This window comes from Nomascus leucogenys, chromosome 3 (assembly GCF_006542625.1).
Source record: "Nomascus leucogenys isolate Asia chromosome 3, Asia_NLE_v1, whole genome shotgun sequence".
NCBI classification, from domain to species: Eukaryota; Metazoa; Chordata; class Mammalia; order Primates; family Hylobatidae; genus Nomascus; species Nomascus leucogenys.
This window is the reverse complement of record NC_044383.1, coordinates 95,789,537-95,807,464: the sequence shown is the minus strand read 5'-3', so window position 1 is coordinate 95,807,464 and position 17,928 is coordinate 95,789,537. Positions and strand designations below refer to the sequence as shown.

General features: G+C 43.5%; 1 protein-coding gene across 2 annotated transcripts in view; it reads left to right on the top strand.

The window, feature by feature from the left end:
- PPIL6 (peptidylprolyl isomerase like 6) overlaps positions 1 to 17,707 on the top strand; it is a 49,165-nt gene extending 31,458 nt beyond the window's left edge. The window contains exons 7-9 of one of the 2 annotated variants that reach the window (XM_030809554.1): positions 4,810 to 4,887; positions 7,737 to 7,872; positions 14,969 to 15,171. In XM_030809554.1, the coding sequence (XP_030665414.1) occupies positions 4,810 to 4,887; positions 7,737 to 7,872; positions 14,969 to 15,080 (326 nt within the window). In that variant the 3' untranslated portion in view covers positions 15,081 to 15,171. Of the gene's footprint in view, positions 1 to 4,809; positions 4,888 to 7,736; positions 7,873 to 14,968 lie in introns of both variants that reach the window. The other variant, XM_003255553.2, reaches the window with a different exon arrangement.
- Positions 17,708 to 17,928: the final 221 nt, after the last annotated feature.

Below are 17,928 nucleotides of genomic sequence, written 5' to 3'. Positions count from 1 at the left end.
AGTCCCACCTACTTGGGAGGCTGAGGCAGGAGGATTGCTTGAGCCCAGAAGCTTGAGACCAGCCTGGGCAACATAGCAAGACCCCATCTCAAAGGGTGAGAGTATGCTGTATGATGATATGCCTGGGCAGTGGAGACATAGGCTATTTAAAAAATAGAAGAAAATGAATATATACAAGTTTTATTTTTTAACTATTCTCAGTAAAGTACACCAGTGATGGTATTATTAGTATTGTTATTTTGAGACCGTTGTATATGTAATGTGGGATAAAGTCATTGAGTAATTATGGAATATTCAAATTTCATAATTTTCTTTGTCCTTGAGAATCAGGATTCTCAATGTGGAAGAAAGAAGATAGAGATGAAATATAATAGAGGCTAACAAGAATATTCCATAGTCCTGGCCGGGCACAGTGCCTGTAATCCCAGCACTTTGGGAGGCCGAGGAGAGCGGATCACAAGGTCAGGAGATCGAGACCATCCTGGCTAACATGGTGAAACCCCATCTCTACTAAAAATACAAAAAATTAGCCAGGTGTGGTGGTGGGCGCCTGTAGTCCCAGATACTTGGGAGGCTGAGGCAGGAGAATAGCATGAACCTGGGAGGCGGAGCTTGCAGTGAGCCGAGATAGCGCCACTGCAGTCCGGCCTGGGCGAAAGAGCGAGACTCCATCTCAAGTAAAAAAAAAAAAAGAATATTCCATAGTCCTGAACATGACTTTAAACTCAAGAAATATCAAATGTGTATATATATAGCTCTATCCACTGAAAAGGTCTATAAACAACGACCACAACCCAGTAGCAATGCATAGTCCTAGAATTTAGATTGTTGTTTCGAAATGTCATTTCTCACTTAAAGAAACCAGAGTCTCTGGGAGAAATGGCAGATGCCAGATCTCGGGGAGGAAATCTACCAAATGAGCCTGGAACCTCATGTTCTATTAGATAGCAAAAGTGGCCTTTGTTGTACGATGCTACAAAGTGTGGAGATTTCTGAAAGATTACTGGGGTCATGTCAAAAGGCCTCAGGAGCCAATTTGAAGAGGGTCTCACTGACCAAAGATGGAGTAATTTGAGCTTCACAAACAACAGTAATTGCAATTGATCAAAACCCAACAAATATTTCAAATCTGTGAGTTTATAATGATATTATAAAATAAAGGCTAATGGGTTACCTTTGGAGGAATACTAGGAAATGAATTTATCATGAAAAGTGGTAAGTATAGGGAAAGAATCAAGCACCACCTTTCCTATATGAACTGTACTAAATTTTAGATAAGGGGAAACATCTCTTTATAAAAGTATTGCCACTGATAAATGAAAAGGAAATAAAAGAATTGGAATGTCACCATTTTGCTGCCCCCAGTGAAATAATGGGTCTAAGCATTTGCTGCATCAGTCTGCTAATTTCACAAAAACAGAGACAACCAGACATGAAGAGGCTTCTGTTGAAAGAACACACTACCAAAGAATATCAGTCTGACTAAGCCTCTGGACTCAGCTGCCGATTTGCAAGAAATACAGTCAGTTCTGTTGTAATGCGACATATGTGTTCCTAAAAAATCTCCACACTTTGGCCAGACATGGTGGCTCATGCCTGTAATCCCAGCACTTTGGGAGACTGAAGTGGGAGGATTGCTTGAGCCCAGGAGTTCAAAACCAGCCAGGGTAACATAACGAGATCCCATCTCTTAAAAAAAAAAAATTAGCTGGGTGTGGTGGCATGCACCTGCGGTCCTAGCTACTTGGGAGGTTCACGTAGGAGGATCTCGAGCTGGAGAGGTCCAAGGCTGCAGTGAGCCATGATCATCATGATCATGGAGCCATGATGGACTCCATCCTGGGTGCCAGAGTGAGACACTGCCTCAAAAAACAAAACACAAACCAAAAAAATCTACACTTTGCAGCATTGTGCAACAAAAACCACTGAGTTTATTGCGAAAATGAGGTTTAAGAAAAACTTTCTTGATGGCATTAAAAAACAGGATAGTAACGAAAAAAAACCAGCAATACAGTTTTACATATTTAAATGGTCACGAAACATACATACCTTGTAAAAGACCTGAAGTTCGTGAAGGGGGATATGGGAAGAGTTGCAGCTTTTGAGCAATTTTGAAGTGGCGGAAGGAGGGTTTTCTGCAATCAGAACCCTAGGTGTGGGTGGGAGAGGCTCAGAACAGCTCCAGGGTAGCTGGTAGATAGATCTGAGGTGTATGTGTTCCTATGTGGCTCCGTGTAGCTGAATGCAGTTTTCATTTCCCTAGTGTTTCTCATGGTGGAAGAATGTAAGTGGGGGCAAAATCCATAATGCACAAGGCTTTCCCTAATATATCCATCAAGTTGAAGCAAATGTGCATTTTCAAAACAAGTATTATAGCAGAACTGACAGGACAGAAGACAGAGCAACATGCTGGACTGTACCATGTGTGCAATCAACAGACTCCAGACTGGGAGAAATTCTCGAGGTTAAACAGTTCAGGTTCATTAGTAATAGATAAATGTAAGGAAAAGAAAGGGATGGAGGTAAGAACCTGCAGATCAAAAGAGGCTTAAAAAGCATAACCAATTTTTTTAAATGGGAAAGACTAAATTATAGTGCTTAGGGATGCATATTTTGATGTTAAAACTATAAAGAAACATTAAGTGCATGGTTATATAAAAGTCGGGGGAATGATTCCTTTTGGGTGAGAGAGGGGCTTGACAAGGAACTTTGGGCAGAGGCCAGCAAAGTTTCTTTTCTTGGCCTGAGTGGTAGTTAAAAGGGTATTTGCCTTATAATAACTTTATACATTAGTTTTCTGTGGCTTTTTGTGTCTATATTTGAATAGAATGAAAAGGTTATGAAAAGATATCTTTTTTTTTTTCCTTTTTTGAGACGGAGTCTCTCTCTGTCACCCATGCTGGAGTGCAATGGCGTGATCTCGGCTCACTGCAACCTCCACCTCCCAGGTTCAAGTGATTCTCCTGCCTCAGCCTCCTGAGCAGCTGGGATTACAGGTGCGTGTCACCATGCTCAGCTAATTTTTTTGTATTTTTAGTAAAGACGGGTTTCCCTGTGGTGGTCAGGCTGGTCTCAAACTCCTGACCTCGTGATCTGCCCACCTCGGCCTCTCAAAGTGCTGGGATTACAGACGAGAGCCACCGCGCCTGGCCGAAAAGATATCTTTATTGAATCGATGGCCAAAGTGAAAGGGAAAAGTAATAGCTACTTTCCTTCTGAATTCCTGCAGACAGCTTTATCAAATGAAAACATGCAAGTGACACCATTCCTTTAGTCATTCATAAAATACTAAATTCCAAAGTAGGTGCTCACATGGTGCTAGGGCCTGTGGCACCAAAGATGGTATAACCGAGTTTCTACTTGGAAGGCTTGTAGTGGTTTTGTGCAGACAGATGTTAAAACAGATCAACTACAGGTGCTGTGTCAGTTGCTGTTAGAGAGGAAGGAACTGAGTACTGTGGGAAAAGAAAGAATAGCTGCCTGGAGAGTTGGATGCCGTGGCACAGAGAAGCTTTGAGTTGGGTCTGCAGCAACACGTTGCAGATGGAGAAAGGACTCTCCTGGCCCCAATCCCTGATGAGAATCCACTGTACCTCTCCACCCCACAACCATTATCAGAGCACCCAAATGCTTTGTGCTCAGAGGCACAGCCTCAGATGGAACGTGGGCCTCCTGTCCAGGAGATTGATCTGTTCACTCATCTCCTTGCCTGACCTCCTAGACACCCCTGAGTCTCTGCTGATTATCCCTCACCCCATCCTTAGACTGTGGTAGTATCTGGTCTCCAGATAGAATCTTTGCTGTCCTCACTATGCCCATGGAGTCCCAGTACGTTCAGTGAAGTTTTTATTATTCAGTTGGTCTGGTAGGACAAAATTAGAAAAAATCCAGGAAGCAATCAAGTGGGAAGAAGGGATGTTCCAGAAGGAAAGATGAGTAACTGTGAAAGCGAGAGCACAGCTAGTCCTCAGAACAGCTAAGGCATGGGTCTGTCTCCCTCATCCCTTCAACTGCCTGGGAATGTGAATGCAGCAGCCAGCCAGTCCTTCCTCCACATTTCTCTCATGGGGTCCTACTTCCATGAGATGCAGAATTAAAACTGGGGCTGTGAAAAACTGCAACCACAAAACTCACTTTTATTAAGCTTAACACAAAAATAATGCAATTAATAATGTATCAATTAGATTATTTTATAAACGAATTAATTTTTTTTAACCTAGGGAAAGTCTGTTTTGCTTTGTTTTGAATCACAACTTTTAAAGTCCTAAATAAATAGGCTCTTTCTACTTAGGCAAGTTCCAGCTATTGGTTTCTGTGTAGGTTGTTCCCACACATACTTTATCCCTGGCAGAAGCACTCAGGAGAAAATAGGCTTGAATCAAACCTATTTACTGACCAGTGGCCTCACTCCTCACCAAACAAAGAGGACAGAAATTCCTCTATGGGGGCTTTCACTCTGTTTAAACCTAAAGAGGCTCAGCCCCCTTCAGCAGTGCTGTTTACTGCCAAAGGGTGCATTTTGATATCATGGAAGTATAAAGCAACTTAATGTTTTAAGTGTTAATGAAATGTACCAAAAATTTACTATTAGAAAAAAAATCAGGGAACTTTATGTTGGTAAATAATTTTTTTTAAAAAAATTATAGCTAGCCAGGTGTGGTGGCACACACCTGTAGTCCCAGCTACTCAGGAGGTTGAGGCAGGAGGCCTTGAGCCCAGGAGTTCAAGACTAGTCTGAACAACTAGCAAGATGCCTTCTCTAAAAAAATTTAATTTAATTTAATTTAAATTATAGCTCTTGAATTTTAGAGCTTTATGGAAGCTTGAAAAGAAGTGTAAAGAGGCAGAAGGAAAGCAGAGGGGTTGGAAAGATCGAGAAATACCGAGGTGAGCAGACGGTTAAAGAGTGAGTCAGAGAGACACAGCAGAACAAAAGAACACGTAAATTACCCTTGTCTTGTAATACTTTATGTCTGCAAAGCTAGTTAGAGTTAATATTTAAAACGGTTCTTTCTTACACATCATTTTATTTGATGCATACAAGATCATGCCAAGTCGGCCAGTTATGGCATGACCACTGAGCGGTTTCCGTAGGCCCTGGCATTACTGCCTGGCTGGAAGCAGCATAGCCTCGGGTTCTTAAGATTCACATACACATTCTGGACTTAGAGAATCCACACATAGTCATTTAGTTTTCACACTTTTTTTCAGGCCCATACATTTTTAAGTTTCTAAGTCAGGGACTACCTGTACCTTTTAAAAATATAATTTATTCTGTCCCTTTATAGCAATGGTTCTCAAATTGTCTCTAAGGATTTCCATGCTGTCCTAAATAAATGTGTTTAGGAGATAAGAGGGCTCTAGGCACTTTTTTTTTTTTTCTTGAGACTGAGTCTTTCTCTGTCATCCAGGCTAGAGTGCATTGGCGCAATCTCAGCTCACTGCAATCTCCACCTCCTGGGTTCAAGCGATTGTTGTGCCTCAGCCTCCTAAGTGGCTGGGATTACAGGCATGCACCACCACGCCCAGCTAATTTTAGTGTTTTTAATGGAGACGGGGTTTTGCCATGTTGGCCAGACTGGTCTCAAACTCCTGGCCTCAAGCGACCCACCCACCTTGGCCTCCCAAAGTGCTGGGATTACAGGCGTGAGGCACTGTGCCTGGCTGCTCTAGGCACTTTTTGCACTGTTTTATACATGGGCTTTCACATAGGTAGCAATTTCTTTGATAGGTATTATGATTAACTGCTTTAAAATTATCCCACAATCACAGAATTCTTTATAAAAATGTTACAACTCCATCATTTTATTTCCCAATTTTTAAAGAATTTAAGAAAAATAAATCAGAATATGTAACAGCAATGACAAATACCATTCTGTTAAAACTCTGAATCTGGGCCAGGTGTGGTGGCTCACGCCTGTAATCCCAGCACTTTGGGAGGCCGAGGCAGGTGGATCACGAGGTCACCAGATTGAGACCATCCTGGCAAACATGGTGAAACCCCGTCTTTACTAAAAATACAAAAAAATTAGCTGGGCGTGGTGGCGGGCACCTGTAGTTCCAGCTACGAAGGGAGGCTGAGGCAGGAGAATGGCATGAACCTGGGAGGCGGAGCTTGCAGTGAACCGAGACCACACCACTGCACTCCAGCCTGGGCAACAGAGCAAGACTCCATCTCAAAAAAAAAAAAAAACTCTCTGAGTCTTTGCTGTGGGCAGATTTCCATTTCATGCAATTTTCTGTCAAATTAATGAGATTTTTTCTTTATTTCACTGAAATGAATAAGGAGCATCAGCGTAATTATATAGACTCATTTGTACAAACATGCCTCATCAGCATTTCATAAGGTTTCAGGGGTCTTTATTCAGTTTTCAACTTACCAGGCTGAAAGTAACTACCCAGATATGGCTTAATCACTTAGTTTGCTTAGTTTTGAAACTTAGTAACAGCAGTTGCAGTTTAATAAAATCTTATAGACAGTTAATATTCATATTTCTCAGTTATTCTCAGAAATTTGTGAAGTTATTGAATGAAAAATTTCACTGAATTTCTCATCCATTATTTCCTTCTGTGTATTTGAACTTGGAGGCAAAGCTGGGAATGGTACATCTTCAAATTGGTAGCCTAATAATCACCATACAACTCTTTTTACTTCTAAATCTTACACTAAAAAAGCTATTGCTTTCCACAAAATCTTGGTCAATCCAAATAAGGTTTCAGATTAAAATTTATTTAAGATTGGCCAGGTGCGGTGGCTTACGCCTGTAATCCCAGCACTTTGGGAGGCCGAGGCAGGCGGATCACGAGGTCAGGAGATCGAGACCATCCTGGCCAACACAGTGAAACCCCGTCTCTACTAAAAAAAAAAAAAAAAAAAAAAAAAAATTAGCCAGGCATGGTGGCGGGCGCCTGTAGTCCCAGCTACTCAGGAGACTGAGGCAGGAGAACGACGTGAACCTGGGAGGCGGAGCTTGCAGTGAGCCGAGATCGCACCACTGCACTCCAGCCTGGGCAACAGAGCGAGTACTCTCTCTCAAAAAAAAAAAAAATTATTTGAAGATTACTAAAAATAAAATAATTAATTTCCTTTAATCATCAACATTTTTAAACTACATGGAATGGGAAAGTACATGGAATGGAAATCTGCCCAAACATTTAGGGCCACATTTATGCCAATTAATATGCTGAGAAGCCTGGAGCTAAAGCCATGAGGAGACAAGGTTCCTGCCTTCACCTACTAGAGAAGAAATGCCACGTAAACCAATAATTACATAGAGTGTTATAAGGACTGTCCAAGAACGATGTGTAAGATGCTTGAGGGGTTCAGGGGAAAGGTCAGGTCCACAAAAGACTTCTCAGAGGAGGTGTTTTTAATGAGCATGGTGGTAGTTTGAAAGAAATACCAAGACAGCACGAGAAAGTTTGCTGACCTTTATTCTTGATTAGAATACTGTATATATTTCCTTGTACATTATTAATTTTCTTAGCACACTTGTTTATGGTAAAGACAAACTAAAACTGAATGTTCAAATAGTTCTAATAAGGCTTTACAGTTTTTTTAACAGCCCATTTGAATGTTTGAAAATAATTTGAAATAAATAGAATATTTACAATTTGGAATCCATTGATAAATATGATTGAGAGTGTTACCAAGGGCTCTATTTGTTCCTTATATGTTACAATAAATTGAGATAATAGAAATGTGCTAATGACCTAGTGATTATTGTCTTTCCTAGATGAAAACTTTTCAGTTCCTCATAATAAAAGAGGAGTACTTGGAATGGCCAACAAAGGCCGTCACAGCAACGGGTCACAATTCTATATCACACTGCAAGCAACTCCTTATCTAGATAAAAAATTTGTGGCTTTTGGGTATGTATATTGTAGATCTGTTTATATAATATTCACACCTGTAAAAATGTCATTTAAAAATATTGGGATAAGTATTGTATATAGTGTATAGGTAGCTAAAAATAGGGCTTAAATGCAAAAATAATACAAATAGACACAAATGTAAGAAATATTTTGCAAGAAGTTTGCTATCTATAAAAACACAGAAACTGGCCAGACACAGTGGCTCAGGCATATAATCCCAGCACTTTTGGAGGCTGAGGTGGGAGATTGCTTGAGCCCAGGAGTTCAAGACCAGCCTGGGCAACATAGCAAGACCCCATCTTTACAAAAAGATTAAAAATTAGCTGGCCAGGCATGGTGGCTCATGCCTGTAATCTCAGCACTTTGGCAGGCCGAGGCAGGTGAATTACTTAAGGCCAGGAGTTCCATAGCAGCCTGCCCAACATAGTAAAACCCCGTCTGTACTAAAAATACAAAAATTAGTCAGGCATGATGGCATGTGCCTGTAATTCCAGCCACTCCGGAGGCTGAGGCAGGAGAATCACATGAACCTGGGAGGTGGTTGCAGTGAGCCAAGATCATGCCACTGCACACCAGCCTAGGTGACACAGCAAGACTCTGTCTCAAAAATAAATAAATAGGCCGGGTGCAGTGGTTCACACCTGTAATCCCAGCACTTCGGGAGGCTGAGGCAGGCAGATCACTTGAGGCCAGGAGTTCCAGACCAGCCTGGCCAACATGGCGAAACCCCATCTCCACTAAAAATACAAAAAATTAGCCAGGCGTGGTGGCATGCACCTGTAGTTCTGGCTACTCGGGAGGCCGAGGCAGGAGAATTGCTTGAACCCAGGAGGTAGAGGTTGCAGTGAGCTGAGATCGTGCCACTGCACTCCATCCTGGGTGACAGAGCAAGACTCTGTCTCAAATAAATAAATAAATAAATAAAAATTAGCTGGGTGTGGTGGTATGTGCCTGTAGTCCCAGCTACTGAAGAAGTTTAGGTGGGAGGATTGCTTGAGCCTGGGAGCCATGATTGTGCCACTGCACTCCAGCCTGGGCAACAGAATGAGACCCTACCTCAAAAAAATATAAAAGACAAAATAAAAAAATAAAAACAGAAACCATTTAGGCATAGTCACGATAATGTTCTTTCTGTGTCTCTATCCATCTATCAATCTTCAGCCTTAAGGATATTATCAATTCTTTGTTACTATGAATCATACCACAGTCCTTAATAATATACTAATATGTAGAAGTGAAGAGGTGAAGTCATTTAAATAATTGTCCATGGACATCATGAAGAAGTAGATGAAAACTATTCAAGTTACATATAACTTTTTTTACTGAACGATTTTCAATATGAAAACATCACAGGTAATAGTTATTATTAGAATATTATTAGCAAGATGCTTAAAGGCATGTGGACCTAAAATGGATGATAGAAATACTTTTCATCACTCCAGTGTTTCATCTCTCTCTTTAATTACTGAGTGAATATGAGGCAGGGCTTACTTCGTCTTCCCTGAAATAATGTAAAGTGTTTGTATTTTTCTGAATAACTGTTAGATTTATTCCACCCACTCCATAGGGATAATTATTGACTCTCCAGCACCTGGAATGTCATGCCAGTGTTCATTTTAACCACAATAATTCCTTTAGTGTAATGCTTTCTGTGATACTTCCAGGTTGAAAAAATAGAAAGTGTATTTTCATCCATAGGATATCTTTAAAGAGGTAACATTACATTAATAGATGCATAACGTAAAACAATGACTTGTCTTAAGTTTTCCCTGGTCCCAAATAAATTGTATTCTGATTTTGAAAATGCATTATTAAATTAGTTTTAAGGCTGGATGTGGTGGCTCACGCCTGTAATCCCAGCACTTTGGGAGGCCAAGGTGGGTAGATCATGAGGTCAGGAGTTCAAGACCATCCTGGCCAACATGGTGAAACCCCATCTCTCCTAAAAATACAAAAATTAGCTGGGCATGGTGGCACGCACCTGTAGTCCCAGCTACTCAGGAGGCTGAGGCAGGAGAATTGCTTGAACCCAGCAGGGGGAGGTTGCAGTGAGCCAAGATCACGCCACTGCACTCCAGTCTGACCACAGAGTGAGACACCGTTTCAAAAAAAAAAAAAAATAGTTTTAAATCCAAATAACATTTCTTGAATCATTTAAATCCAAATAACATTTCTTGGACCATTTAAATCTCTGTCATATTGCTGACAGTCTCTATCCTCTACCAACTTTCTGGTGATCCTTTATATCTCAGCTAAAGGTACCTTTCTCAAACACAAACATGACTACTTTAAAACAGTGCTTCCATTACCACCTCCACATCTGCACAGCCTGAAGTCTAGAGTGGCGTTCCAGGTCCTCTGGCCCCACATCCTTTGTTCAGCCTTCACTTCTGCTGTTTTCCCAACTCATTCAAACAGAATTTCGTTAAGCACCATGCCATTCATGGTACTCGGTGCTGGGGAAAAACAGCGACAAGGTACAATCCCTGCTCTTCAGGGAGCTTAGAGTATGTTATGAAAAACAGGTCAAATAGCCAATAGCTATGTGACAGTGAGACATGGGCCATGCAAACTGTGTACAGGGTGCATTGGGAGATGGGTAAGAAAACACCCTCCAACTCCCTTCACCAAAGCGAACACAGAGCCTTACAGGGCGGCAATGGAGTGGAGAGCACTCGGTCTCCTTTCGATGGTTCCTGTTCTCTATGATCCACCTTCCTCTTGGAGAAATCTCTAATTTTTGTTATCACCACTCTGTCCTCAGGGAGGCACTGCCCTCCTTCTTTCTGCTATTCTGCCTCAAGTATGATCTCAGTGTATTCCTTAAATCTCCAAATTAAAAGTAAACAAAGTCTCCAAATCATAATTGAGGCTGGGCTGGAATATTTAAACAAGACCTTACAGAGTGCTAAGGGAGAAGCAGAAAGGTAAAACATAATAGGCAACTAGATAATCTAGTTAAACTAATGAAATAGAACACCTTCAGGGATACCTTCCTTCCCAGTTGTAGGGCTGCCTCTTCCCTATCATCTCTCAGTATCCCCAGGTGTGTCTGAGCTTTTGGAAGCCCAGACATGGTTAGCAAGGTCCAGAGAGATACAGAATTTTCCTCTCTGATCCGAGACAGGCACTCCTTCCAAGCCCAGTTTCAGGTACATGAACCTGCCGCTCCCTCAGATGGATGACACTGGGAATGTCCTTCAGGAAAGACTGCAGCGATCCACAGAGCATGGCTGGCCCAGTGGGCTTGTAGGGAAAGAATATCACAAAACAAGCCTGTAAGCTCTCCATTCACCTGCACCCATTGTAGAGGGGCTTGGGGGAGGGGGAATTATTTCATTTTAAGAGACTTCTAAGGTGGGAGGGGCTCATGGAAAGTTTCATGAGAAGGTGAGCTGAGGAGTGAAATGTCACGTAGAAGTTAGCCAGATAGAGAAGCTAGAAATCACAATGAGTCAAATCAGTTTTAGGAAGAGTGAAGAGGTTTCACAGAGAGGCCCTGAAGAGTAAGAGAGGATCTTATCTACAAGTCATCTGTTCTGGGCAGAGCTTGGTACCTAGGGGAGAATGGAAAGGGTGGAGGCCAGATAAGAGGGTCAGCAAGGGTCCAACTCCCAGTGGACTGCGGGTGCCATGCTGCTGAGCACGAACCTCACCCAAAGGTGATGGGGGCCATGGGAGAATTTTACATTGTGAGCAACATAACCAGCTTCTCATTTTGAAGAAAAAATCTCTTTAGCAGAAGTGAGGAATGAATTGGCAAAGAATGAAAAGGAAGTAGCAAGACCACTTAAGAAGCTATGGTTATAACAGGCCATAAATGAAGTCCTGCTCTAAAGCACCAGCAGTACAGATGAGCAGGCGATAAGTGGACAAACTGAAGACATTGAGAAGTTAGAGTAGAGAAGCACTTTGGGAGTCCGAGGTGGGCCGATCACAAGGTCAAGAGATTGAGACCATCCTGGCTAACAGGGTGAAACCCCATCTCTACTAAAAAAAATACAAAAAATTAGCCGGGCGTGGTGGCAGGCACCTGTAGTCCCAGCTACTTGGGAGGCTGAGGCGTGAACCCGGGAGGTGGAGCTTGCGGTGAGCCAAGATCGCGCCACTGCACTCCAGACTGGGTGACAGAGTGAGACTCTGTCTCAGGAAAAAAAAAAAAAGAGAGAGATCGAGACCATCCTAGCCAACATGGTGAAACCCTGTCTCTACTAAAAATACAAAAAGCCACGCATGGTGGCAGACACTGTAATCCCGGCTGCTCGGGAGGCTGAGGCAGGAGAATCACTTGAACCTGGGAGGCGGAGGTTGCAGTGAGCCGAGATTGCGCCACTGCACTCCAGCCTGGTGACAGAGTGAGACTCTGTCTCAAAAAAAAAAAAAGAAGTTAGAGTCGGGGGTGAGGGCCTGAGAGGAGTCCAGGCCAGCACTGTCCAGTAGAACTCTCTGTGATGATGGAAATGTCCTGTATTCTGCACGGCCCAGTATGACAGCCACTGGCCACATGTGGCCACTGGGCACTTGAAATGTGGCTAGTGTGACTAAGGAACTATATTTAATTATAATTAAGGGTTTGTTTTTTTTTGAGACAGGGTCTCACTCTGTCACCCAGGCTGGAGTGCAGTGGTGCGGTCTCAGCTCACTGCAACCTCTGCCTCCCGGGTTCAAGCAATTCTCATGCCTCCGCCACCCAAGTAGCTGGGATTATAGGCATGCACCACCATGCCCAGCTAATTTTTGTATTTTTAGTAGAGATGGGGTTTCACCATGTTGGCCAAGCTAGTCTCGAACTCCTGACCTCAAGTGATCCACCCACCTCAGCCTCCTAAAGTGCTGGGATTACAGGTGTGAGCCACTGCAACTCCCAGCCTATAATTAAGTTTAAATAGCGATATGTAGCTAGTGGCAACCATATTGGGCAGTGCAGGTCTAGGGTAACTCCTAGGATTTGGGAACTGTTTGGAGGGGTGGTACCATTTCACCAAGATAGAGAATATAAGGAGGAGGATTTGGGAGAGAAGATCATGAGTTCAAGTTGGACAAGTTTCATATTAGGATACCTATAGGATAGCCAGTTGGTGGCATCCCAGGAGGTGGATATTCAAGCTGAGTCAGAGCTGGAAATGTAATTTGGAAGCAATTTGTAGACTGGCAGCCAAGCTGCAGCCAGACCATAGTACCATCACTCCAAGAACAGTCCCTGTGCCTTTGCTTATCTTGTCTTGTTGGAGAACAGGCTTCATACTCTCTTTGGACAGAAATTAATCTATTTATCCTCTGCCCTTCATCCTCAGAATGTTGTCCTGTGTCGTGGTTTTTTATTGGGATGGCAAAAATAGAGCCCAAAGGCAAAGAGAGGGCTAGAGTACACTTGGTGTCGGCACTGACCATGCTCCTATAAAAGCTCATGAGATGGAAGTTGCACCCTTCCCCTCAGCCACTGTCCAAGCCCAAGCACTGACAGAGGGCACCAGTCCTATGTCTTGGCCTGTCTCTCTGCCCTTTTTTAATTGAAAGAACCATCAGAAGTCTAGCTCCACTCCCCAGGAAGTTCTAGCTCATGGCCAGCAATTGTCTACAGAGATCTAAACTAGCATGGCTTTTTTTTTTTTTTTTTTTTTTTTGAGATGAGTCTTGCTCTATGGCCCAGGCTGAGTGCAGTGGTGCAAACAGCTCACTGCAACCTCCACCTCCTGGGTTGAAGCAATTCTCCTGCCTCAGCATCCCGAGCAGCTGGGATTACAGGTGTGCACCACGAAGCCCAGTTAATTTTTGGTATTTTATTAGAGACAGGGTTTCAACAGGTTGTCCCCAGGCTAGTCTCAAACTCCTGTGCTCAGGCAATCCACCTGCCTTGGCCTCCCAAAGTGTTGGGATTACAGGCATGAGTCACCACATCCAGTCGAAACTAGCATGGCTTTGAGCTGTCTTTTATTCATCACTCAGTGCATGTTGTCAGGTGCCTGGTAGTGCCAGGCATTATGCTAGGCACTGAGCCTGAGCACAAGCGTAATCCCTACCATCATGGGAGAATCAGAAATCAATCAAAGAAGCATACAAATAAATGTAAGGTTTCAACCCTGGGAACTTCTCTAAAGGAGCGACAGGGAACTTAACATAAGCAAGGTGGCCTGGGAAACTTCCCCAAGGAGGTGATGACTGAGCTGAGGTCTGAAGGAAGACCAGGAGGTGACCATGCCAAAGGGTAGGGGTGGGGGAGTAATGCAGGAGCTGTGGAAGAAGGGAGTGTGGAGCTCTTGAGGTACTGAAAGCCAGTCTGGCTGGAGCAGAGAGCAAGAGGAAGCATGTGGCCCGACCTCCCCGAGAGGCCATGGGAGATAGACCGTGCAGGCCCTGGTAGGCAATGGCAGGGATTTTTAGTCTTCATCCTAAAGATAATGGGAAGTTACTGTCATGTTTTGAGCAAGGAGATGAAAGCAGATTGCTATTATTGTCATGTTTTGAGCAAGGAGATAAAAGCAGATTGCTATTTCTAAAAGACCATGCTGGCCAGGTGTGGTGGCTCACACTTATAATCCCAGCACTTTGGGAGGCCAAAGTGGGAGGACTGCTTGAGGCCAGGAGTTCAAGACCAGCCTGGGCAACATAGCAAGATCCTATCTGTACAAAAATAAATAAACAAAAATATTGGCCAGGCCTAGTGGCACACACCTGTAAGCACTGGCTACTCAGGAGGCTGAGGCAGGAGGATCACTTAAGCCAGGAGGTCAAGGCTGTAGTGAGCTAAAATCATGCCACGGCACTCCAGCCTGGGCAACAGAGTGAGACCCTGTCTCAAAAAAAAAAAAAAATCACCCTGACTGCAGGGAGAACAGAGGGGAGGGTGCCAAGCAGATGGAGGAAGCCAGCTCAGAGCTGCGGCAGGAGGCCAGCTGCCTGGATGATGGCCCTGGGTACTGTAGGTGTGGCAAAGTGCACACATCCAGAGAGGTTTAGGATACTTAGAGCTGATGTTCATTCAATTTGTAGGAAATAGTCTTAGCTATAGCTGGGTAGGACTCCATTTCGGAATGTTAAGTTAAATATGAAAACTTATGACTGACTAAATTTTCCATTTTTTTCTCCTATGTAGGCAATTGATTGAAGGAACAGAAGTGCTTAAACAACTAGAATTAGTTCCAACACAGAATGAAAGACCAATACATATGTGTAGAATTACTGACAGTGGAGATCCTTATGCTTGATTTTCATATCAATATTTTCTGTGATAATTTATTACTGTGTATCTGATCAGCTGTTTGTGGATTTAATTAAACAGTACTTGATAAATTGTAATTTGAAAGCCATGGCAGACACTATAGGTTGCCTCATCTACACCCAATCCCTCCCCATCTTCCTTTCCTGTCTCTCTCATAGAGACTGTGAAAGGGCAGTACTCCATTTCCTAGACTCCTTTGCAGCCACAAGTGGCCATGAGAGATGGTTCTGGCCAGTGGGACAGGAATAGAATGCCAGTGGTCCTGCCACTTCCCCTTCATCCAGTCTGGAATGTGGAGAGGCTGGAGCTGCAGCTGTCATCTTGTGGCCATAAAGAAAAGGCTGAGGGCAGTTGCGGTAGCTCACGCCTGTAATCCCAACACTTGGGAGGCCAAGGTAGGTGGATCACGAGATCAAGAGATCGAGACCATCCTAGCCAACATGGTGAAACCCTGTCTCTACTAAAACTACAAAAATTAGCTGGGCATGGTGGCATGCCCTTGTAGTCCCAGCTACTTGGGAAGCTGAGGCAGAAGAATCTCTTGAACCTGGGAGGCAGAGGTTGCAGTGAGCCGAGATGCCGCCACTGCACTCCAGCCTGGCGACAGAGAGAGACTCTGTCTCAAAAAAAAAAAAAAAGAAAGAAAGAAAAGGCAAGTACTGCAGAGATGTCAACCCCAATCTCTTGAGCTGCGGGACCAATACCAGCAACCACCTACTCTGGAGTTCTTAGTATATGAGACTAACAGAGCCCTGTGTTGTGTTGTTTATGTTACTGTTGGTTGAGAATTTTGTTACTTGTGGACAAAAAATTCTTAATTTAGCAACATACCTGATAGCCTAAGACATCTGTAATAGAATTATGTTCTTGTTTGTAACTACATGTACTCCCAGGAGAAACTTGGTAAGTAACCAAATAGGAATGATGCAGAAGAAAAAGCAATTCATTGTAATATTTCATTGTTTATACTAGCATTCAGAAAGAGTATCTACACTTTGGATGTTTTCATATATGACATGAACATCATCCTTATCTCTCTGAGCCATACCAACCCTATGAAAACCAAGGGCTTGTTTTACAGTGTCCGTGGTGGCTGTATCATGTGATGTTATTGGAGATTCAGCTTTATCACTACTCTGTAATCTAAAGTTCTCAAGCTCGTATCACCTGGGGAGCTTTTAAGATGTAACCTAACAGACCTTGTCCTTGACCTACTGAGGCAGAGTTCCCAGGCGTGGGGCAGAGATTCTGTGTTCATTTGGTTCTTTCCCCAGGGTTCCCAGGCATGGGGCACAGATTCTGTGTTCATTTAGCTCTTTCCCCAGGGTTCCCATTTAGACAGCTGGGCACTAGTCATCTGGGAATCACTGCAAGGCATAAGGAACTGGTTCCAGCCCCCATGGTGTAATGTAATCAGCAGAGTGCTTGACTCTGCTATTGGTGACCTTGCTCAGCTCCTGTTACCACCACTACCCTGTGCCCCTGCTCTGCCCAGACTGAGAGTGCTTTTCTATTTTTTTTTTTTTTTTTGAGACGGAGTCTCACTCTGTCGCCCAGGCTGGAGTGCAGTGGCATAATCTCGGCTCACTGCAAGCTCTGCCTCCTCGATTCACGCCATTCTCCTGCCTCAGCCTCCCGAGTAGCTGGGACTACAGGCGCCCGCCACCACGCCTGGCTAATTTTTTGTATTTTTAGTAGAGACGGGGTTTCACCGTGTTAGCCAGGATGGTCTCGATCTCATGACCTCGTGATCCGCCCACCTCGGCCTCCCAAAGTGCTGGGATTACAAAGGCTTGAGCCACCGCACCCAGCCGAGAGTGCTTTTCTTACCCTAAGCAGAATGAGGTTTGTCTTCCAAGAATGATCTCTATTTACATCGGTCTTAAAGAGGTCAGGCTTCTAATGGATATGGGGCTTGCCAAAAGTAGGCATAGGCTTTTTTTTTTTAACTTTTTATTTTGAAATAATTATAGATTCATAGGAAGTTGCAAAAATAGTAGAGCAGTCCTGTGTACCTTTCACCCATTTTCCCCAGTGGCTATGCTTACAAAACGGTAGTACAATATCAAAACCAGGTAGCTGACATTGGTACAATGTGTGTGATGCCATTTTATCATGAGTATATTCATGTAACCAACACTATAGAGAAAATATAGAACCTTTCCAGCACCTCAAAGACCCCCTTCCAGTACCCCTTTACAGTCACACCCACTCCCCTGCCCCCTGCCATCCCTAACTCCTGACAACTGGCATTTGCTTTTTCTTTTAATGACAGCTTTATTGCTATATGACATATGCTTTATGCTAAGACCTGAGGTGGGTGGGAGGAAGCAGACCGTCTATGTTACATTCTCAACTGACCCAGAGCAGCATAGTGTTAAGAATGTGTGTTCTAGGTCCAGAATGCTGGTTCTGCCATTCCCTAGCTGCACAAACTCAGGCAAGAACTTTTCTGTGCCTCAATTCCTTCATCTGAGAAACAGTGGTATCTACCACATAGAATTGCTGTGAGGGTTCCATGAATCAATGATTTCTATAAAGAACTTATAAGAGACCTGGTCTGCTGTAAGTACTCGATAAATTTAATAATAAATTGCTAATGTGTAACCTTCAGGGTGTAGCCTCAGAGCTTGGACTTTTTGAAAGATCTCCAATGACTTTGATAGCCAGATTTGGGAATCCCTGAGGAGAGTCTCCCTCTTCCTGTACTCGCAGACTTCTGGGCAGTCTGAGAACTCAGGTGATTTGTCTACAGCTTCCAGACCCTCTCGCTGGGCCTTTGCCCAGGTTCCTCAGGTCACACTGGGGACATCTGAGACAAAAGGGAGCTGGGC